This window comes from Tympanuchus pallidicinctus, unplaced genomic scaffold (assembly GCF_026119805.1).
Source record: "Tympanuchus pallidicinctus isolate F22 unplaced genomic scaffold, pur_lepc_1.0 scaffold8, whole genome shotgun sequence".
NCBI lineage: Eukaryota > Metazoa > Chordata > Aves > Galliformes > Phasianidae > Tympanuchus > Tympanuchus pallidicinctus.
In genome coordinates, this window is record NW_026294802.1 from 54,512,740 (window position 1) to 54,536,037 (window position 23,298).

The following is a 23,298-nucleotide window of genomic DNA, read 5'->3' on the forward strand; positions in this document are numbered from 1 at the left end:
CCTCGCCAGGTATCCGCTGCTGCTGTTAGTTGTGGTTATCTTAAAATTAAATTCATCACTTCGTAATGACTGTCCAGAAAGAGAGGGAGGGGCTAAACTGTCGCGGTTGGAGGTTCTCGGGAGCGGCCGAGGCGCTGAGGAGGGGCGCTGAGGAGACGCGCGGGGCGGGAACACGCTCCAGAGCCGCTCGGAATGGATCGAATGTGATTAGAAGGCGTAAGCGTTCCTGAAACGGTGTGCAGTTCTCTGTTAATGACAAGCGGTTATATGTACGGAGAGGGGGCAGGGAGCACCTTCAGGAGAACGTGCTTAGCAGCACCCCGAAAATGCTCGACTGCGGCCGCCAAAGGCACCATGCACAGCTCAGCCTGGCCACACACACAAACACGCACAGAAACACACACACACAAACACAAACACATGCATGCACACACACACGCAGGCCCTGGTTCTGTCGCATTTATTGAACTACAGTGGTCTCTTCTCTTTTTTTGTCTTTTCCAAAATGCGAGGCTGTTGCACAAGGAGATTGTAGAAGAAGTGATTGTAATTCATACTTTAACCAGCTGCTTACCCTGAGTGTGTCACTTTTGTCACAACTCAGAAAGACACGGAGAGGCAGACGTAGTGTGTATGTTCCAATGAATCAATGCAACGGAATCCTTCACAAGTCAACTGATACAAAGTCAAACATTTTAATGAATTTTTGGAGGAATGTGGCTCAGTCAGCTTTAGAAAACACAACTTGTCCCTTTTGACAACATGATTTTTGAGGAAGGCATATGCATACAGCTTAACGTGAAAGGGAACCTGCAAATGTCGTCACAATCCAACTAATGCACACATATGTACTGAATTAAACCAAACAGAAAACTTTAAAAATACCCAATAAAACAAGTGGAAGATTGCAATATGCAAAGATAGTGCTAAAGCTGGCATAGCTGATCATTTCCATTACAGGTAGTAACAGGAAACTGCACTGCGTGCATTGTACATGCCCAGCCCTTCGTGTAACTGATAAATAAAATCCCAAACAACAACCAGTTACAATCACTGAGAATTAAATTTAATCAAACCTGTTAACTGACATTAAAAGTTGTTGTCTTGTATTTTAAAAACAGCCAGGTTATGGAGCACAAATGTGATACTTCCGGATTCAGCAAGAGTTTCACAACAGCATTTGTCAACCTTGAAGGAAAGTGTATCCACACGTGATACAGACAAGATTAAGAACTCCTTTCTGCTAACTGGAGAGTCTAATGTAAGTACAACTATCTCATAACAACAACTGAATCAATTTTTTATTCATTTCACATTAAGTGCAAGAAACACATACCAGTCAAAGACAAGTACAGGATAAAGATTTTGCGTTACAGGGGTTCACTGCTTGTGATGAAACAGAAGTAACTTTTGATAAAGTACAAACACAGCTATCCAAACACACAGTTACTGTTTTACAGTATCACAGAATTAGAAGATCTCTATGTCTAAGTAGTTCTTTTTAAGATATAATGGATCGCTTTTCAAAATGAACACAGCAAGTGTTATTATATATAATAGCATACAGTTTATGTTTTCACATTAGTATATATATCTAAGATCTGTAAAAAAAACAAAGACAAATCTTACAGCTCAGCAAATGAGCCTAACTTAATCAGAGTAAGTCAAACAGGCACTAAACACTGGTATAACAGAAGAAATGATATGGAGAGAGAAATCTGGAAAAATTCAGATCTGATTCATAAAACTGAATGCAAGTCCTTCTAATGAGACTATCCAGTTAAAAAAAAATGAACTGCAATGCAATACTGTTTTGTTCACTTTTACCAATTCCCTATTTGCAAAAGGCAACTTGAGTATGAGCACATGCCTTTCTTCTCTTGAAAGATCCAGCAAAGTTCAGTCAAGGAAGGATATGACATCACCATAATTCTGCATGAATACAAGGGGGTGACTGACTTGCTGAATATCTATAAACATCTCCTAGCCATTATAGATCAGGAGTGTCACGGCTCAGGCTTCAGCTTATTGCAATGTCAGTAAAAGTTTAAAAATTGGCAGTGTCTGCCCTTGGAACAAAGGAGTGCAAAGCATCATTAAGAGATAATAATTAGAACATTTCAGGGATGTTACAAGATAGGCATGAAACTGTTCTCTGTATTTTGCCATTTACTTTCAATTAATAAACTACTAAAAAGTCCTTTTGAGGACTTACAGCACAGCAGCCCTCGCACAGCAGACAAGATAGCTGTTCTCAGGACCTGACTGATCACCAATCTCATATTTTTCCTTTTCTCCATTACGTGGGGATCTGTTGAATGTGCACAGTTTCACCAGATAGAAGCTTTTTGTGGAGCCTGGCTCCACACCCACTCACCTATTAATCACAGTCTATTTCAATTTTTGTAATAGTATTCAGGTTTGGTTTTTCGCTGCTACTCCTTCCGTGAACGGATGTTAGGTGCTTTTTAAGAGCAGACTTGTGTTTAAAGTCCATGTCACAGCAATGACACTTGTAGGGCCTGTCACCACTGTGTATGTTCAAGTGATCCTGCAGAGTACTTTTGGCAGTGAACGTCTTCAAGCACACCATGCATTGGAACGGGCGGATACCCATATGGCCCCGGATGTGTCTGTTGAGATTCTTTTTTTGTGTAAATGTTTTACCACACTGCAAACACAAGAAAAGCTTGTGCATTTTTAGATGTCTAAGATAGTTCTCCAGATGCAGAAATCCTCTTGGACACTTTGGACATTGGTTCCGCCACAAATTATCAGAATCGTCCAGATTTTGAAACCCATTTATCTGAGTCGAAGTCCCCTCTGGATTGTCAGTGACAAAAGCCTGAGCGTTCCTGAGAGTTCCTGACATTTCTGAATTTCTGCTCTCAACTGTAGAATTTATCAAGGAGTGCTGGGTTTCGGGAAAATATAAGTTTGTTTTAGAGGAGGTGCAAGGCTGAGGAAAATGATCATTTTCCACATTAGGTACATTCATAGGATCCATTCTGAAGATACATATTTCATCATCCTTATATCCTATTTCAACCGTTGATATGTCCGGGGTCCCTGTGTCCTTTCTTTCTGAGCCCAAACTCTGTGCCGCAGGCTGCAAGTCATCCCCCTTCTCCTGTTTAACGGAGAATTCTAAATTAACTGGGCTATCTTCATAAATCTCAATTATTTCACAGTCTTTATCAGAAACGTCGTCCTTGCTCCTCAGTTCAGTGTCAGAGGAATGGCACTTCTCTGCAGCCTGGCTGCTATTCTCCATGGAAGCGTCGATTTCCAGGTATTTCGACAGCGCCTCACTGCACTTCTCCACAATGTGGACCATCTGGAGGTAGCTGGCGGCAGTCAGGTACTTCAGGAGCTCTTTCCTCTTGACCTCCAACGCACCCGTGTAACAGGAGAGCAGCAGCTTCCTGCCCACCTCGGCGCTCTGCAGGATGGTGATTCGCACCTGCCTGGACTGGTTGAGCAGGAACTGATCCCTCATGAACGTGGAGCAGGCGGCAAAGATCACCTTGTGCCCGTGGAACTCGGTGTCGTTGATGAAAATGGAGACGTCGCAGAAGAGGTTCTGCTGCCGCAGGAGGTTCATTTTCTGCAGCACCGCATCTCCCTGCTGCTCGAACTGGAAGCGCAGCACCTCCGAGTCCGCGGCCATGGCGCCGGGCCTGCGGGCCGCCCGCCCCGGGGCCGAGCTCTCTTCGCCGGTGCCCGCCGAGCGCAGGCAGCGCCGCCGGCAGCTCAGGGCCGGGCCGGACCTCGCTCGGCCGCTCACCCGTCCGCCCACCCCCCGCTCCCCGGCCACTCCCGGTGCCGCTCCGCCGCCGGTACCGCAGAGCCCAGCCACCCGGAAGCGCCCCCCGAAGCCCCGCCCCTTCCGGCAGCGCGTCCCGCCCCGCGCCGGTGGGAAATGAGAGGCGGTGCGGAAGTTAGCAGCACGTTTATTACAAGACTTGGCACTGCTACAGCGGCACGGCGCCACCCGCCCGGGAGAGGTAGCAACGCAGTGGCCCCGTAAGGCGCTCGGGAGGGCGGAGGCGCAGGGCCCCGGGGCGGCCGAGAGGAACGGGCAGCGCCGGCTCCTGCCGCCGGGCCCGGCCCCCCCAGCCTGCTTTGGTAACGCTCGGGATGAGCCTCCCGCCCAGTCTCTGGAGAGGTAGCTGATGCTCGGTCCGTCGGCTGTAGGCCCACGGGAAAGCGCTCATTCAGTGAGTGACGAGAGCCGGCGGTTCACCTGTCCACCTCCTTCTCAAAAACCGCGGTATAACGCGAGCTCCCGATCCTTTCCACGGTTTCAGCTGGTGTCACACTCTGATTCTCGCTCCTCACCTTTATTCCTCCCAGCGGCTCCAGAACCAGAACCACAACCAGCCCCATGGAAGCATTAAGTTCCTCTGAGAGGAGTTCAGCGGCAGCTATCGGTTTTGCCAAGAAGTCAGGGGAGAAAGGCTGACATTTCAATCGTATCAGTTATGGACTCGCAAAACAGGCCCTCTAAACGAAAAAATAAGGAAAGACTCATCCCTGATCCCTGCAGGAGGCTGTGCAGCTGCACCACGTTCTGCAGGAAGACATGCTACGTGAGCTACCACCGCTCAGTGAGGTGGTGAGCCCCAACCTCGTAAATCTAAGACTTCTAAGAATTCTATGTCAAATAAATAAAATGCCAACATAAAAATCCTAATATATTCAAGAAGTTATTAAAATATTTTTGTAGTAGACCAGATATTTTTAGGATATGCAGGACGTTGTACAGCACATTAAGTTGTGAGACTATCCACTTACCAGCAAATAGTATTCTACACATTAACACACAGATTATGATAACTGCCATAGTCCTTATCTGAATATGCAGCATCAGCAGCAACAACCACTGGATCTAGTCTTTCACTAACTGGAACAATGCAATGAAGACAACATTTTACATACATGGACAATTAAGTTCATCTTACTCTAAAATCAAGCTGCCCCTGTATATTCTGTTTATAGTAATTCTCACTCCATTTTAATCTAATCCAGGGACGAGGCAGTATCCAGGTTTTGCTTTTCCAATATCTCTGTTATACTCTTAACTTCTCTGCTCCACAAAGGGGCAAATCTTACATGAAATCTACCAGAGCACTTCACATTGCGCTCATCAGCACATTGCCCTCTTAGATCTCCACTGCTTCTGGATTTACACAGCTGTCTCCTGCACAACTCTTGGTCTGTATCCCTTTGCCAAGCCAAAAGCACAAACATTTGTAAGTCACCTTTCATCCAACAGACGTGTTTCATTTTCAATGAAGAAGCAGTCTTCTGCATTTCTGCTTTTTCCTATTTTTTTCTGCCATGATCTCACCACATGGTCACAAGCAGCCTTTTAAACGAGTAGCCAGCAGTCTCAGCCTTTTCACCAGTTGGTATCACCACAGTGCAGGGTGGACAGAAAACTCATATATCTTGATCAAATCATTTTTAGTTTCTTAGGATAACCTCTCATCTCTTCGTTTCAGCTTCAGGTCACCAATGGCTACTTGAACAAGCTGTATCCTCCTTGCAATAACATTAAAGCTTTGAAATTCCATGAAGAAACTTTCCAGACAGACCTCCTAATAACATCCATTTTCTTGGCATTCGTAGTTTTATTCCTTTCTCTGGCAGAAGACCATTCTCTTTATTATGTCCATATTCATATATTGTTAGATTTTCCACTAATCCCTTACAGCACGTTGGCCTGGCTCTGCAAAGCTCTTACTCTCCATACCTATCTTCTTTTTGACATCAGAGCTATAACTTATTTCCACATAATGAGTAACATTATAAAAACTTTTTAACGATGCAGAAGATTCTGCCCAAAGTCAGAACGCGAGTGTCATACAACCGTCATCATCTGTTTTAGCTCAAAGTTATTCTGAAAGCAGGTAACTTCAGAGGAAAAGGGTTTTTTTTCCCATGCCTACCTATTTTCTGCCCCAAGAACCTGAATTTTTTAAGTTCCAAAAAGTTACATTTTTGGCCTAAATATATTTGCTACAACTTGAAAGACATAATGCCCTAACTCCATTTCCACTGCGTATCACTTCATAGCTGTCCATGTAATAATAGTTAATGTAACAGTCAAGTACAGTAGTTCAAAAACTCAATTGCAAAAACGGATTCACAGAATCACCTTGCTTTTCTACTCGAAGGTATGTGGATTTCTGAAAATGGTCTGCAAGATTAACACATTTTTACCATTCATCAGTGTCAAGTCTGCATAAGGAAATCCTGGTTTCTACATACACATATCTGAAGACCAAGACCAACTTTTGATAATTACGTACAAAACATTTTTCTGCTCTAACACACCTTTGGTCATACCTGTTGAGCATTTTTAACCATACAATAGCAGCCTCCCCCCTATCCCTACCCCCTCATTCAAACACACAAACAATACTACTTTTAGGTAGGAAGCATAATCTCAGCCTCATGGCAAACCTTGAGGAAAAGAGCTGCACTGGAAGAAATACTTATTCCAAACATAAACAGCAGTTCTCTACCAAGGATCAGCCACTTGATTATCAGTCTGTGCTACACTTCAATATAAGAATGCTGTTCTACTGGGAATGGTGTTTAGCAGATGAGAAATTCGTTTCTTTCAGCCTGACTGGGATGTGGGGAACTCCATGGCACTTTCGTGAAGTAATAATCCCAAAATCCCAACTAATATGCCATTCCCACAACATCTGATGTTTAAGGCGGTATACATGAGGTATTGCTAAGTACAGTCCATAGCTGATAAACTAACCTATGGAAATTATGCTACCTGTACCTCATCTTAGGCTCTGTAAAATGCTAATGGGCATGAATTATGTGGGTCACTTTAAAGAAAAGCATCCTTTCAGTATCCAAGAAACAAAAAACTTCATGCTGTTAATGTTTTTACCTACCTATGGCAGGTACTTTTTTCTTTTTTTTTTCATATTAACTGACATGTAGCTCTTATTAGTTCTCAAGGAGACATACACAAGAGTTAAGGGGAAAAAAAAGCATGGAGTTCCTATACATTGCAGCTTCTGAAACAGATTCTTTTCACAGTGTCACTCCAGCTTTGCTCTAAAACCAATCAGGAAAGTAGCAACTGTTGTGGTTATCTGAAACAAAACTTATGGAAGATAGATGACAACTTCTAGTTTTGAAGTGCTTACCTTGAATCAGTCCATACAATGGTAAGTGCCCTTTGATACTTCTGTGTATGACAGCTTATGAAACAGGTCATACCTGGCACTCCAGGTGCCGAGCTCACACATTCCAGAGCTGCAACCTACTCTCATTTTGAACAGTTCTATGCAATGATCAACTAACCCTGCCAAATCATTCAGGGCTTCACCTTTTCATAATGCATGCCAACATTAAAAACCCTGAGAGCTTTTAAGATAGTGTTAACTGGCAGCAGAATTGTCTTGAAATAGTTTAGAAAGGGAAAAAAGTGACATAGATATACTTCATTTCGACTGTAGGGGTCTAGGGGTAAGATCAGACAAAAATAACGTTAAGAGGTAAGTTTAAAACAAATCAGCACTATGTGGAGTGCTTTCAGTGATCCAGTGCTTTATAATATAACAATTGGGTTATCTCACACACTTGTCCTCTTTGCTCTTTCCTCCATCTGCCCAGACACAGAGAAGCCTCTAACTGTACAGCAGATGGTTTACTTGCAGCACACAGCAACAGTCTTTCAAAAGGTGTTAGTCTTGAGTCTCCTAATCAGAGAGAAATGAAACAATTAACCCCTTAATCCACAGTAGAGACACAGACAGAAACCTGAAGGAAGATTGTTATTCACAGAAAATATCAAGTAAGACTAAGAACGATGGCTGAAGACCTGCCAGGTTTTGCAATCCAACCCTCCATCAGAAGCCTTTCAGAGCATACCACTAGTTTAGGTAAGAGCCCAAGCCAACTGTTTGCTCCTCTCAGTCATGATCCCTACAAGGGCTGTTTTTAATTGCTTAATTGACACAGGTACTATCATTTCTTAAACTGAGCACAGCCTGAGGCAGCTTCCCCGCATCCAGTACCTGGCTTCCATCGGCCTGCTGACAGACCTTACTGTCTGTAGCAGCGCTACATGTGAATGAATCGAAGTCCACCGTTATGTCTTGAACATTTCTTTCATTGGCATTGTCAAAGCTATTTTTACCATGTAGCTGTTTAAGATGTTTCCTCAGAACGGGCTTATGCGCAAACACCATGTCACAGTAGTTACACTTATGGGGCTTGTCCCCACTGTGCAGGTTGAGATGGTCCTGTAAGGAACATTTCTGAGAGAAGGTTTTCCCACAGATCTTACATTGGAACGGTTTGATGCCTGCATGCACTCTCATGTGCCGGTGGAGATTGCCTTTCTGAGTGAATGTCTTGCCACAGAGGAGACACATGAATAGTTTATGCATCTTTAAGTGATTAGCATAGTTTTCTAGATGCCGAAATACTCTTGTGCACTTTGGACACTGATGATGCCACTGGAGGCCTTTGTCTATACCACGGTTGTTAGACCCAAACATATCTTTAGAGGCCAGAATGATGTTATCACTGCCAGCATATGAAAGGGCATAATTGTGGAGGTGGTTTTGCTCTATTTCACTTGCTCTGTTTTCAACAGTGGAGTTGATTAGAAAGTGTTGAGGTTCAGAGGAATGCAACGCAGTTTGTTCAGAAGAAATAAACTGGTTCTGATCCTTCTTGCTCCTAACTTCTGTTACCTCCCCAATGGACTCCACCTTGATAATCTGAATATCACTATCCTCCATGTCCATACTGTCTTCCGAAGGTTGAATACAAGGTGAATCTTGTGGCAGAGAGTCTTCATCTTCCCCATGTTCCTTCAGCTCAGAGGAGTCACTCTGCTGTTCACACTCCTTGCTCTCCAACGGCTGCTTCGGTTTTATGAACTTCCAGAGTGCCTGCGTGCATCGTTCAACAATGTGGCCCATCTGCAGAAAGCTCGCAGCAGTTAAGTAGTTTACCAGCTCCATTTCAGGAAACTCCAGAACTCCACTGTAACAAGACAAAAGCAGCTGCCTCCCTACTTCCGAACTTTGCAGGATAGAGATTTTTACATCTCTAGAGTCATTCAATAAGAACTGATCTCTTAAAAAGGGAGAGCCAGCAGCAAACACAATTTTATGCCCATGAACTTCAACATCGTCTATATGGACGACAACATCACAAAATTTGTTTTCTTCTCTCAGTTTGTTCATTTTCTGCAACATCGAATCGCCGTAATTATCAAACTTGAAGTGAAGAATATCTGATCTTTCTGACATTTTGGCACACCTAAAGGAAAGCAGCAAGGAAAAAAAAAACAAAACAAGTGAGAATGCTTTGTATTGTTTCCAGAACACAAATTAGAAAAGTCTGTGTTACACATTGCCCTGCAGTACCTTTAAAAAATACCAATGCAGTTTGATTACTAAATAGAAACAAGGACAGATATTCTCTTGAAGCAGTGTTCTAAAGAGTTACAATGTTTTCCACATTACTTGTGGAATTTAAAGGGAAATCACGGAAGTATTTTAACAGTCTTAGCAGTTGTACAGTTTTGCTTCCACATTAAAATTCTTCATAGATTTTTGTCTTCTCCAAATACAATGACAACCCTTCAGCATTTGGGTTCTCTGTTTACTTTCATGTTAAAGAGCTTTCAGAACACATGAATGCAAGGCGAGATAGAACCCAGCATCTGCAAGACACAGAAAATTCCCTCTTGCACATGTAACATGTTACTTTAAAAACATGCCCAAGAATAATGGTTACAGCTCCTCTAAGACACTCCATGATTTGCACAAATATTGATATAGGACAAATTGTTTTGCTGCAAACACTTCTAAGTGCAATTAACCTATCTTAGCAGAAAGGACTACACAAGCTTTCCAGTATCAGCAGCACTGGATTTAAGTCCTACATTGCCTTGAAGTTGTTTTGTGTGTGTGCACATGAAGAGGAGCAGGTGGTCTGTCCTGTGTTTTTTTTTAAAAGGATCTAAGAAAAAATCTTCCATATAACCCCACATTCTATAAATCATGCTTCCCAGGCTCCCTGATTTGAGTATGTGGGGAATGTAGGAAGTCTTGTTTCTTGCATTCTTTGAAAGACCACTCCTCTAGGAATTTTGTTCTCCTATTTAGAATGAAAAACAGTGGGTATTCTACAAGACAGATATCAATGTGTTATCTTGCAACAGTTCTCTTAAGAGTTTATAAGGCTACACTGATTCTTGATGAAACACTTCACATAATACTGACACAGAACTGTGATTGCAGGAAATTAAGAAATCAGAGAAATTAACCAAATGATGCAAGGTTTGGTGAGATGCTATAGCAAGACAACCCCAAAGTTACACCTCAGAATTATTACAAAGACCACATTGAGCTGGAAAGGAAGCTTTTAAGTTCATAGATAAAAGCAGATACTGCTCTCTTGGGGCATGAAATTTTAGCTCAATGTACACAAGAGGAAACGGAGTTGTGCCTCGTGCAAGTGAACGAATACACAAGACAAGGGTTCCAGGAGGAACATTTTCAGCAGTATCTGCTGACAGACTGAGTTGTTCCAATGTTCTGACGATACCATTTTGAGACGTGCACCACATACAGCTACCAGCGTGCGACGTACAGAAAAAGCAAACTATTGAAATCCGGTTGTGCAACTACGGACTGAACATTCACAGAGGGCGGCAGCGTCGGCAGCACAACCGACTTTGTTACACCTACAGACCGTGAAGCCGCACGTCTGAGTCGCCCCGAGTCCAGTGCGGTCTGACACGCTTCATCTCCGGGGCAACGAAAGCCACCGTTGGGAAGCAAAAGTCTCCGCCGCGCCGCGAGCGAACGCGCAAAGAGAAAAGCGACTCGCCTTCACGCACGTTAAGCTGCCGCTAAGGACGCCAAGGACCAAGCAACAAACGAGGCACCTCCCGCAGCCCAAGCCGGGACCCGGCGGAGCGCAGCCGCCTCGTCGCCGTGAACCCCTCCGGAACCGCTGAGCCGCTCACGTCGCGGTGCCGCCCGCCGACCCCCAACCCCACCGCCGCGCCCGGAGGAAAGGGCCGCGTACCTGGAGCGCCGGGCCGCGTCACCCCGCCGGCACCCACTGCCGCTGCCCCCGGCTACGGACCTAGAGAGGGGAGGAGAGCCGCCGTGAGCCGCCGCCCGGGGCTGGCACCGCGCCGCCCCGGACCGGCCGTCGGCCGCGCCCCCCGGGCGGCCCCGCGCCCCACCGCGCTCCCGGCCGGGCCCGGCCGCCCTCCGGAGGCGGCCCGCGGCGGAGGTGGCGGCGGCGGCGGGGGGGGCGGGAGCCGCGCCCCGCTCCGGGCCCCGCTCCGGGGCCGCGCCCCGCGCCCCGCGCGCCCTCCGGGACCTACGGCTGCCGCCAGCGCCCGCGACGGCGACTCGGAACCGCATTGTTCGGCCGCCGGAAGCGCTCCCGCGCCCTCCGCCCCGCACCCGGAAGCGCCTCGCGGGGCACCCGCCCCCTCCGCCCGGTCACGTGGTGGGCGGCAGCGGCGGCCCAGGCCCGGCACCGGGAGGCGGCGGCGGCGGCGGCGGCCGGGGTAGGTGGGGTCGCGCCGCCGGCCGGGGCTCCGCACCCCGCGCACCCTCCCTCGGGCCGCCCCCCCGCCGCCGGCCCTCACTCCCTCCCCGGTACCGGTCCGCGCGCGGTGCCGCCCCGCCGTTCCTCGCCTCTCATCGGTGGGAGAGGGGTGGCGGCCTCCCGCGGCTCGCCCTCTTCTCCGTCTCTGCCGCTGCGGTTTCCGGGCCCCCTCGGGCGCTGGCCGCGCCGTGCCCGGGGCGGAGCCCTCCTGCCGGGCGCTGCCCTCAGCCGGGCCCGGGCCGGAGGAGGCCGCGTCGCTCCCCGCGACCCGCGGTGTTCCGGGGCCCCCCGCGTGTCCGCTGCCCCCGATCCGCGGCCTCTGGCGGTTCCCGGGCGGGTCCCTATCCGCCGCGCTCCGTCGTCTCCAGAGCTCCTTTTCCGCCCTGTGTGCCGCAGCGGCGGCGGTTCGTTCGGGTTTTCCCTTCTTTTTGGCAAGTACGTGCCGGAGCCCGGCGGGTCAGTGCCAAGGGCCGCGGCGGGTTGGGGCGAAACGAAGCGTAAATAAACGGACCGCATGCGGTCGGGTTAAAAATCCGTATTGGCAGCGATGAAGCGAGAGTGGAACCGGTGAAAATAACATTTGTGGGCTTTCTCTGCTCGGGTTGTTTGCGGGGAGGAGGGGAGGAAGACAAGAGAGAAGTTTGGGAGAGAAAGGAGAAATTGCGTTTATTGCTAAAACACAAACTGGGAACCGAGTAATGAATGCATGGTTGTGCTGCTACGTGCAGCTGGGGCTGTGCTCCCGAACTCCTTCTCTTGCAGGGGTTTGTATATGATATGTGACATTCTTGTCTACTTTGTTTGAAAAAGAATGCCTGACAGCAGTGGGCACATCAGAAAAGCTGTTGTTTTACTTTTACAGGCTGCTACTGAGCGTAGAAAGGTCAAGGACCTGAGCAGGTTTCATTCTTTGTACGCGGAAAGCACGTTAACAAATTGAGCCTGGCGTAGGGCTTTCCTTTGCTTTCCAACTGCAAGGGCGGGCAGCTTCTAGCAGCATGTATTGCATGGAACCTGTTGGGTTTTTTTTAGCTCTCACAGCATGTTCCTAAAGTGCAATGTGTGTCTGGTGAGTGGAGCGCTGCGTTCACATCAGTCCTGATGAGAGAGGTGCAGAGGGACTCGGAGCATTGTCTGCTGGCTGGGTGCCCCTGCCCCATGCTGTCCTGCACGTGGCTGTGCCCGGTGCTGGCAGGGCGTGCATGGGGCACTACTGGGCAGCTCCCCCACTCTGCTCTGGGCCGGGCTGCCTGAGGCAGCAGCTGTGTTTCTTCTGTGTGCTGTGGTTCCCAGGGCCTGCACTTCGTTTCTGGGACTGGAGGACCCGCTTGGTACGAGAGCCTAAAGTTAGAGTTCTCTCATCTGAGTTCAAATTAAGGTTAAAAGCAAAATTACAACTCTGCTAAGGAGTGTTAACAAGGATTGTGTTAGCTGAACTCCTGTGTGCTGTCTGATTCCTGGCTTTGCATGAAATGGGCAATGATTCTGGCAGCCCCTGCAATCTATGCTTCTCAATGCCCACGGGGCAGTGGGGCTGTATGCTGAGGCAGTGCTACCCCCTGGTAGTGTCTGTCTCTTGAGCTTCATGGGAACCTCTGTGGCTGTCGGAGGCTTTTAAAATGCTCATAAAATTTAGCGTTGTTGCTATTTGTATGTTGTTTGCTCTCATTAATCATCCAGAACCTTTATTTTCACATGCAGTATTCCAGTGGTTTTATTGCTTCATTCTGCTTCTCATTGCCTTTGAGAATGTTTTGCACAGGGAAGGCGAGGCTGTAGTTGTTTCCTTGAAGGAGTGGTGGGTGAAGATCAAACATAGGGTTATGCAGGCTAAGCATGTGATACGTGAGAAGAAGAAGGCTGCTGGTGATTGATCTTCCTTGCATGTCTTTTTCCCACAGCTGCAATAGAATACTGCTGCAGGTATATGCTCAGAAGAATTCAAACCACAGCTCCTTTTCCACATCTCTCAGTGTGACACCAGTTTTGTTCTAACAATTTCTTGCTCTGCTCAGACAGAAAATCTGGGCAGCTGCCTGTCAGACAGCTTTAGCACTGTGCTTTAGCACTTACCAGGCTTTTTTTCAGACTCATTGCACATTTATAAAGCAATAAATGTGCATTATTTGAAACTGAGGGGGGGGAAAATTATCACAGGTGTCAAAGCCCATAAAGAGCCAGGGATCCTAAAGAATGGTGCCTTATTTGTCATAAACCAGCTTTGGGCAGTCCTTCATAAAGCTTCTGAACTCCTCTACAAATTCCACCTCTCGCCCTGACTGAATCCAGGGAAGGAGAACTTCTGCTTATGTTGGGCTGTGGTTGTTGTTGAGTTCTGTTACAGCAGAGAAATAGAACCAGAGATGATGTTACTTTCAGTGATGAATTTATATGCAGTCAGTCCCCTCAGTGTCCTGGCTGCGTGCTACCTCCTGTATTTCATGATTTTCAACACTGTATGCAGTGCATTTCTGTTATTTTTAGGGGTAGAGGATATAGGTTTGTTCTGCATGCCAGGCTTTTTAACTTTGTTGTTTAAATAATTTTGTTTTCAATAATTTAAATCACATTACTGTATCATTCCTCTTTACCTGGTGCATCCCTCAGCCATGCTGTGCTTTGTGCAATTGCTGTAGGAACTGCTTCAGAAATGTAAAAGCTGAAAGGGTTCTGGATGAGAAAAGATGACCTTTTCCCTCTAGTTTTGCTCAGTTATGTTTATTCTCACTTCTGCCCTGAAAACTCCAGGGTTTTTTTGTTTGTTTGTTTTATAATTGAGTTCACCTCTAAATTCAGTGCTACTTCTGGTGCTGATGTGAGGCTAACTGCTGTTCTAAGCAGCTGGAGGAGTTCACAGCTGAAACCTTGTTTTCTTTTGCTTTCCTTCTGGCATGTTGTGTTACTCTGGCCATTGTAAATACTGCAAACCAGTTGGCCTTTGGAAGTGGGGTAAAGCAGCCCTGGTTGTGTGTGATTTGCTTCCCTTGCTGCAATGTCACAAGGTTTCAGTAGTTTCGCAGTAATACAAGATGGAAGATTTTATTTGTTATATTCTATTTGCTTTAACCTCTTTTAAATTTATTCTGACTGTACTTACAAGGAAAGTTTTGCTTGCAAGTTGCAGATCAGTCGCCAAATTCTTAGGAAAGGGTAGGAGGGTAAAAGATCTAGTTTAGGGGCATGGTAGGGATGGTTGGTGGTTGGTGACTTGAGAGGTCTTTTCCAACCTTAATGGTTCTGTGATTCCAAAGGACAAATGTTTCTTAAATCCATTGAACCACTTTTGAACTGTGATGGGTTTGTCTTCCAGTTATGTGAGGTCTTAGCATGGCACGTGGTGTCTGTGGTCTTAGATTGACATTTTCTTAAATAGCCAGAGCAAGGAGGCTGCTACAGCTGGGTGGTTGCTTAAGAGATAAGCAAGAATACTTTTTAAATATAGTTTGGCTCTTGGATTTGCAATGTAATGTGTAACAAGTGCAAGCATAGAGTGAAGAAGAATCCTTCTGAGAATTAGAAATTTAAACAAAACTGAAAGCAGTGACTCAGGAGCCAGCAATATTGCAGTCCTCATTTACAGCTTTTTCCAATGGTCTGTTGTGAGGGGAGAGGCCAGGAAACCTATTTAATTAGATAAGCAGAGAAGTTAATAAAAGTTTGCCTCTCAGTATGCGTTGTGCCCCAGCATCTGTCTCCCATGGAGGTGTAAAGGCACCTTCAGGCAAATGCATTACTGCGGTGTAGTTGTGTGTCAGGGACAAAACGTGTGAAAGCTCGTATTTTATTTGCATTGAAACAAAGTGGGCTGAGATGTTGGCTTCTTCAGAGAAACCTTAAAACTCAAGCTCAGCCCATGGCCGGGTCCTTTCTCCCAGTTCCCCATGCTGTAAGAACAGACATTTCGGTTCTTGGGATGGCTGCGGGCAGTGCTGTGCTGTGCTGTGCTGTGTTGTCCCTGCTGCTGCTGTTCTCTTTTTGATTTCAGAGGAGCCATGAGGCTGCTCGACGTCATTGCTCTGCTGGGCTTTGATGTTCATCCTTCTGCACCAGCGTGTGCTTTAATGAGCTCAGAGCTTTCTGCAGTGGGTTTTGCCATTGTGAGTTTTCAGTTCAGGTAGAGGGATCTGTGAGGCAATCTGCCTGAAAGAGTGGTACGAAGCAGTAGGGGAAGTGAAGTGCATGGGAAGCAAAGTAAGGGAATATGGAAATTCTCACTGACTTCAGAAGATATTTTAGTGTTTTTAGTATTTTAAGGCAGTGCTTTTGCAACTGAACCATTTGGGCGTTAATCTCATCCCCTGTTCCTGGTTCCAGAGGTATTGGGCAATGTGGTGCATCACTAATAAACAAAAGCTTCTTGCAGTACTCTCCCCTTTCCTGTGCTTTCTTATCTTGTGCAATATCAGTGAGAGTTCTGCTCAGTGTAAAGTTGATGAAGTTGGGCTAACTGGGACCTTCTGCTGTTGCAATTCTGTGTTGAGAAACTGCTGCAGGGTTGGGCTGAGCAGTGGTGCCCCTGCATGTGTGTGTGCCGTTTGCAGCACGCTGCCACAAGGAGCGTACAAAAAGGCAGCGTAATTTTCCTGTAATTGAAGTTAATGCTGGTGAAAGGTGTTGGATTGAAAGAGCTTGGAAATTGGTGAAATTGACACTTCAAGATGGGCAGTATGGCACGATAAATGGCTGACTTGATCCTCACCTGGTGATCTTTGCAGCTCGGTGTGAGCAAAAGCAGCTCTTCTGCTTGTGCTGCCTTTGTGTGGCAGATGAGTTTGCACCGTTTGTATGAAAATAATGCAGCTGAGGGGATTTGCAAATGGTTGAAGCTTACTTATATTGTGTTTCAGTATATTGATTTCACTTATTTTCAGATTCTCTGTAGATGATGCAGTTCTTTAAAAATTAGACAGTGCCAACTTTAAAAATGAGAGCTTGCCCCACTTTTAAGGTATCTGCACCTTGTGTCAGATGGCTGCATGCAGTGGTGAAACTTTTAAAACTGCCTACATTTCTCAGCCAGTGATTGTCACTGAAAGTCAGTGCATCTTTCCAAAAAGGATATGTAAATATTATACACACTTTTGAATGTGAAAGCTGGCGATCACAGGTATGTGTCAGTAACAGCCCACATCCATTATCATACGCACTGCTTCTGTTGTCCAGTGTAAGGTCATTCAGGACCGTGAAGGGACTCAATTCTGAGTGATCAGGTTAAAAATAACACAGAGGAAAAAAAGTGTTGTCATCCTGGCAGATGTTCAAGTCATGTTGGTGTCTGCGGAGAGGGAGAAGGGTATTGATAGAAATAAAAGCAGGCTTTGCTATTTTCAGATGCTTTGTTCTTGGTTCAGAGAGGAATGTGATGAGCTGTGCTGGACATACCAGCTCACTGCGCTTGGCTGCTCTGCTGCTCCCAGGTTGGGACTGTGGTCCTCCGAGAGGAAGGCAGAGCTTGGGTGGAAAAGGTGCTTGGGTTTGGGTGTGCTTGGGATTATGTAAAGCCCCAAGCCGTTGCAATAAGGGTGTGATTGGGTTTCTGGGAAATTTGATCAGCCGTTTTTATTGCAACAGTCTGTTTTGAGCCATTGATTCTGAGAATCTGTGTTGTAGAGTTCAAGGTGTGCAGCTGAACTTCACCTTTTGTTCTTTTCTTCAAATATCGCTGTGCCAGTTCTAGCATTTTAAAATCCTCTTTTGGCTCTGATTCTCAGTACTGATCCAGCCCACGCTGTTCTTCCTGCTTCTTGGAATCTTTTATTGTTCCTTACAGTACAGAAGATTCAACGTAGGCTCACAGAGCACTGTATGTCCCACGGTTCTAGAGCATCTTTAGTGCAAAATACCAAGAGTTGGCTCTAGCTCTTTTCTGGGAGCTCGGAATGTGGCTGCAGTGTGCTCCAGTAGCTACAGAAATTGTTGTGTGTTTTTTTTGTGTGTGTGAGCACAGAGGAAGGGAGACAGATTATCTGAAGAAAGGAAATGGACCTTATAGTTCTGGCCTTAAGACGAGCCCCTTGTCACCGCGTGTAGCAGATGCTCCAAGGGCCCATTTCTGCTGAGTGGAGCAGTGTGTGATACGATCATGAAATCTGCAAAAAGGTGCTTTAACTTCCCGTCTGTGAGCTATGGAAGCCTGTGATCTAATAGTAGTGTGCTTCTTAGCAAAATCAAAGCAGGACCATTAGTGTACACGGACAGAAGAGCTGTGACTTGGTTATGCAGTCAGATGTTATGTTTCTTTTTTTTTTTTAACTAGTCCGCAGGTTTCTGAAGAGAAACATTTGAGCATTTTAGCATGAAGTTTATATAAGTATTTTTATGATTTTTGTTTTTCAGGAGTTTATAAAATATTTAATCTCATTCATGAGTCGAACTTCCTTTTTAAGTCATGGATGACAAGGCTTCTGTTGGAAAAATCAGTGTCTCTTCAGACTCGGTATCCACTCTTAACAGTGAAGATTTTGTCTTGGTTTCCAGGCAAGGGGATGAAACACCATCTACAAATAATGGTAGTGATGATGAAAAAACAGGACTGAAGGTAAGAATTAATAACCTGAGTTTGTTCACTATTCTTCTAATTCAAACTAACCATCGAAGAGCTTAAAGAGGGACTTCTTTATTGTGGAAAACTTAACAGAAAGGAGAACTTATTCAAGAACTGATTTTGCCAGTAGTTTCTACGTTACTTTGCTGATGTCAAGGTTTTGTGTAAGAGCTTTATCCATCACTACCTGTGGGTTGTTTTCTTTCCCACTTAACTTAATCCTTTATGAAGTCTTCAGTATGAAACAGAACTTGAAACTGGTTTCCTCACAGCTTTTGGGTAGAAAGCAACATTAACACACATTTGATTTGAACGTATTTTTAAATTCAATTATGCATGAAAGTTTTCCCCAATGTGAAACATTCTCTTTAAGAAATGTAAAAGTAGTTATAACTAACAACTTAGCATGAATCTGAGAATACAGGCTTACGTGGGTAGGCTTCTGTGAATTGGAAGGGCATTGACATCTTCTCGCTTTTAGAAGGATGTTTCTGGACAGAGACCTTCATCGCTTCTTTTTCTTTTTTTCAGCTACTTAAGGGAAATCTTCCATCCCAATATATATTTCACAAGTCCTTAAGCAAAGTGACACTGATGAGGTGTTCACTCAGAATTCTGTCTTTTTGATGTGTTAAGGCTGAACATTTCCTGTAGTGTTTCAGGTTGGTGTGTTCTTGGTGGGAGATGGAAAGACCTATTCAACTGCTGCAAGAGTCTACAGTCATTCACATCTATGTCTTTAAGATAATGTCTTTAAAGACAGTAAGGAATTGTGTTCCATCTGGTGCACTGGGTATTCCTCTTTTCCGTAGCAGCAGTTGGTGCAGAGACTTTATTGAGTATTTCTTGATGCCTTTGCTCATCTTTTACTTCCAACTGCTTTCTTTGTTCTTCTTGCATGGATTTGAGTCCCGCACAGTTTAGGCTGGTGTAGTGGCTGTTTTCCTTTATAAAAGACTTCTGGTTAATTCTGTATCTTAAGTCTCAAGATCTTTTGTTTAATCTGGCAAAAATGTTCACTTACAATTTATTGCGGTTGCAGAATTTTGTATCTTCACCTCATACATGGATAGTCTGCAAAAATTTGGAATTTCTTCAGTAATCAGCATGATGTTCTGTAAAACTTGCTTAAAGACTGCAACCTGACACGAGTCTGTAACCTCGTGGTAGGTGCTGCATACACCAGCAGCTATAAATACTTCAGAGTGCAGTATGGTTTCCATCCATAGTGGTCCTTTCCTTGAGAATGCCTATGCAGTAATGTAAGTGATTTACCTCACAAAGTCACAGGGCTTCATTTGAGACCCCAGGCGACGTTCACGGTCTACCAGATTTTTCATTCCATGTTGTTATTCCCAAACAAAGTTTGGACATGCAAAATGCCGTAGTCTGCAACAGCTCTCACTCCACAAGAGAGATATTTGTATTGCTTGTCTAAACGCTGCCTTACAGTGGCTTTCCTGGTTTGTTAGTATGATAGGATGCATCTTGTTGAGTACAATCAAAGCGTTAAAGGGACATGTGCATGAAGTTATCTGCATAAGAATTAGAAGAATTTCAGAGAAGAATATCTGCAATCAATTTCAGTCTGACACCTGAAACTTCCTACTGGACTTTTCTGTGTATGTTTGCTTCCAAAGCAGTTTATAAAAGACTAGCTGCAGGTGTGCTCAGCCACTTGGTGAGGAAAGGAGAGCATTAGCGCAGCTGCTTCCCAATAATTAACAATAGCACAGGAAAGTTGTGCTGTTCCCTGGCTTGGTGCTAAATGTCACAGGGTTTTGCAGGTCTTAAAGATAAGCTTCTTTTTGAATTTGGTGCCAGGACTGAGCACAATCTCTGAACCAAGCAATTCACCTTGAGCCTTTCCATTTCCCAGCGTCTGAGCGTACATACTGCTCCATTGCTGGCTGTAAACTATGTGATTAATGGAAATGTTATGCCTCAGATAAGCAGTCAGTGCTCAGTTTAAGTTCTGTCAATAGGAAAATTCCTGTGTTCATCTCCTTCCTTCTGCTTAAGGCTAGGAAGACCTTTCAGTGTGCCTTCAGGTCAGAAATAGTATTCTAGTGTTTTTCTACTAGAGTATAAAAACACTACTCCAGAATATAGCTTTCTTCTTTATCCTTTTTTCAGTCTTCAAATAGCCTTTCGGTAGACAGTTTTACTGTGTTATTGAACTGCTTATCTGTGTTAACAGATAAATGGAGTTCTCAAGGTTGTCAAAGTACTGAATGTTAAAAGTACTGTCGCAGTGATACCTGAGCATTATGAGTGTGTGGAAACAACATAACTACAAAATGAGAGCTGAAGTTAGGCATTTCATAGGAACAAACAAGGAGGAAGGGTTTTTAAAGGAGGAAACAATTGCTTTGATATATGTAACAAGGTTGAATTGCAGATGTCAAAATCCATTTGCTACAATGAGCCCACCAAGAGAAACAGAGAGTAAGTATAGATTTGTGTTTGAGCACAAGTCTTTCTCTGGTGCTCTGTTTCTTTAGAAAAGCAGTTTGAGGATCCTACATTTGCTAAATGCAGTCTGATGATGGTGCTAGAATCTAGGCTTGTGTTTGCAGAATGCGATAGGCTGTTGAATTTGTAGATCAAACCTAAGCCTTGTATTGCAAGTCCTTTACTAAGTTAGAGATCTGTATAATAGTGCTGTGAACTGAACTGATGCACAGCAGAGTCCAGGAGCACGTGAGTGAGGAGAAGGCAGTAACCAACACTTCTAATAAATGCTTTGTGGCACTGTAAAGAAACCTTTGAAGGAGGCAATGTGCTGTGTGAAAGCTAAGGTCAAGTTAGTTTGCAGTGTTGTGAGAAATAGAGAAACCATCAACCAGGCTAAATGGTTTCTGTCTTCCATCTTAAGCAGACCTACATGAGCGTACATTTTAGAGCCACACTGCTTATTCATTGCTGCCATTAGCTCTGCTCCACTCCTCTGTGCTGCCTCTTATTGGCTTGGGGGTGCAGCAGAGTTTCAAACAAGTTTACACCTCGTGTTTGCTCTTCCCACGGTGCGTGAATTTATGGGTTTGTGCAAGACTGGCTGAGGTGAAGTTGGCCTTTGTTCATATTTTAGGTCTTATTTCTTGGGCAGCTGGTTTGTTGCTGTTGATTCTTGGGATTATGAGAACAACAGAAATCCTCAGTCCAAAAGTGTATTTGATGTTGCTTTCAGACTTCTTTTGGTGGGTAGCATGGCTTCAGATCTTGGAACGTTTACTAGGAAGATTCTATTCTGCGGGCTGTTGTTCTTTGCTGATGCTGTGGACTTCACCTCTATGTTTTTATGCTATACAGTGGAATAGTTGAATCGAGACTTTCCTCAATTCTTAAAATACATGGAAGCAGGCGTTGGCTTTGCTTTTCTTTACATGAATCTTATATGTTAAGTTGAATCAGTGCAGTGCTTCAAAGCTGTGTTCTGCTGCTCATACATTTCATTACATTCCATGTAAATCTTCCTTGTCTTTTTTCTTCCTTTTGTGCCTTTTTACTATGATGCTGTAAACAGCTTGAGCTTCTGCTTTACCCGTTCCTGCTATTGTTAGGAGCTTTTATTTTCAAGGTCATGTTTTATAGGGTGGAATATAGATGTAATTTATTAATATAAACTGTTGTACCAAACAAAATAGCTTGGTGTTTGGAGTTGTTTGTCTTGTAATCCTGGGCATGAGATGCTGGTTTGTGCCAGAATCCGTAGTATATGGTTCCTGTAAAAACAGAAGTTACTTTAGTATTTCAAATACATGGGCTTTAATGGGGCAGGTAGGATGTTTTCATTGATCTGTCATGTTTTGTTGTGAAACACATAAATTATGTACAGTGGAACAGTGTGGCATATCTTCTTCCATCATCATCTTTTGGAGGAACGTCTGCATAAACCTGGATAATAAACTTGATGCTTAAAGGGATTATGTCTTTGGCCACATGCTTGTGAAAGATTCTTTTAATTGCTTCTATAATGAATCATCAGAAAGAATATTAACATTGGATGAAAATTTCACACCACTTTGGCTGCTGCATGCTTTCCTGTTGGCTTCATTGAGTACAAGGTCAGGCTGAAGATGAGTGTTAGGAAGTGAACATGACTTCTTGTCTGCATGATGTCATAATCCTATTCCAGATTCTTCTCTTCCTGTGAAACCATGCGATTTTACCCATGAGCCACTTAGCATATTTAATTCTATTTGGTCTTCCTGGTACCATTTTGAGAATTAAAATAGACCACTGTAGTGGGTTCTTGTCTAAGTTTCCTCTGCCATAAGCCAACCTTTGTAGCCAGTGACTACAGGCTAGTTGAAAGTAATCTCACTTTTTCCTAGGAAATTCCTACTTCCAGCTCCATTTGTTAGTTTGTTAAAGCAGGGTAGATAGAATCTGATCTGGTCAGCATTTGCATGTTGCAGGTTGTGTTTATGGCCGTAACAGTGTTTAACTTGTTAACTGCTGTTTCCCGTGGTGGAGCAGCTGGTGAATGACCCTGTGTCTGGGAGGTGGTTGTTTGGTGGGGTGGCTTTTTTTTGTTTTGTTTTAATTTTTTGTTTTTAATTGAATGGTCTTTTGTGTCCCAACTCTGTGGCTCTTAGATTGTTGGGAATGGAAGCGAACAGCAGCTGCAGAGGGAACTTGAAGACGTGCTGATGGATCCACCTATGGAAGATCAGCCAATTGACCGAGACCATGGTGATGAAGTTAGGACTGATGGTGATGGGGAAGAACCTGTTGTCCTTGAAGCTTCAGCATCTTCTACCATTAACCCAGTGTCGGTGGCAGGACTCCAGAAACCAGAAATGAGTTTGCCAGTGAAACCATCCCAGGGAGGTTAGAAAAAAATGGGGAATACCTGGTGGTATCTTCTGAAATAGCTTTATCTGGGGAAAGACAAGAGAGTTTTAGGTACAGGTGTGCCCAACTGTCCCTGTTTGTCATTAAAATCACCTAACGTGGGTTGGGTGATTCAAGAGTTACCATTTGCTGAACCATTTTCTTCTCTGAAAACACTTTCTGTACGAGCCTTGTGCAGAAATATTGCGATTATTGTATAAAAAATTCAACTATTTAGCTTGTCTGTACATCTTACTACTGCATGGAAAGTTGGTGCACTAGTATCA

General features: G+C 44.7%; 3 protein-coding genes and 1 long non-coding RNA gene across 8 annotated transcripts in view; 2 read left to right on the forward strand and 2 right to left on the reverse strand.

Moving 5' to 3' along the window:
- The first annotated feature begins 709 nt into the window (after window positions 1–709).
- On the forward strand, window positions 710–4,696 carry LOC128073352 (uncharacterized). The gene is made up of 2 exons (XR_008202688.1): window positions 710–1,261; window positions 4,357–4,696. It is a non-coding gene; the product is annotated as an uncharacterized LOC128073352 (long non-coding RNA).
- ZBTB6 (zinc finger and BTB domain containing 6) lies at window positions 1,277–3,685 on the reverse strand. Its single transcript, XM_052668161.1, has one exon. The coding sequence runs from the start codon at window positions 3,668–3,670 to the stop codon at window positions 2,381–2,383; it is 1,290 nt and encodes a 429-aa protein (XP_052524121.1). The 5' UTR covers window positions 3,671–3,685; the 3' UTR covers window positions 1,277–2,380.
- Window positions 3,938–11,479, reverse strand: ZBTB26 (zinc finger and BTB domain containing 26). 2 transcript variants are annotated; one of them, XM_052668156.1, is made up of 4 exons: window positions 11,399–11,479; window positions 11,092–11,151; window positions 8,055–9,312; window positions 3,938–7,736 (listed from the first exon to the last, which is right to left on the reverse strand). In XM_052668156.1, the coding sequence occupies exons 3-4, from the start codon at window positions 9,300–9,302 to the stop codon at window positions 7,722–7,724; spliced, it is 1,263 nt and encodes a 420-aa protein (XP_052524116.1). In that variant the 5' UTR covers window positions 9,303–9,312; window positions 11,092–11,151; window positions 11,399–11,479; the 3' UTR covers window positions 3,938–7,721. The 2 variants fall into 2 exon arrangements, with proteins under 2 accessions (XP_052524116.1, XP_052524115.1); XM_052668155.1 differs by having other exon boundaries at window positions 3,938–9,312.
- Window positions 11,480–11,481: 2 nt separating this feature from the next.
- RABGAP1 (RAB GTPase activating protein 1) overlaps window positions 11,482–23,298 on the forward strand; it is a 59,107-nt gene continuing 47,290 nt past the window's right edge. For 2 of the 4 annotated variants that reach the window (XM_052668131.1, XM_052668134.1), the window contains exons 1-3: window positions 11,482–11,587; window positions 17,965–18,166; window positions 22,774–23,008. In XM_052668131.1, coding sequence (XP_052524091.1) covers window positions 18,017–18,166; window positions 22,774–23,008 — 385 coding nt within the window. In that variant the 5' untranslated portion in view covers window positions 11,482–11,587; window positions 17,965–18,016. Of the gene's footprint in view, window positions 11,588–11,891; window positions 12,064–17,964; window positions 18,167–22,773; window positions 23,009–23,298 lie in introns of those variants that run through there. The other 2 variants (XM_052668133.1, XM_052668132.1) reach the window with 2 other exon arrangements.

Bases quoted from the DNA above. Each gene is read 5' to 3' on its own strand.
- ZBTB26 (XM_052668155.1), bottom strand. From the start codon at position 9,302: ATGTCAGAAAGATCAGATATTCTTCACTTCAAGTTTGATAATTACGGC.
- ZBTB6 (XM_052668161.1), bottom strand. From the start codon at position 3,670: ATGGCCGCGGACTCGGAGGTGCTGCGCTTCCAGTTCGAGCAGCAGGGA.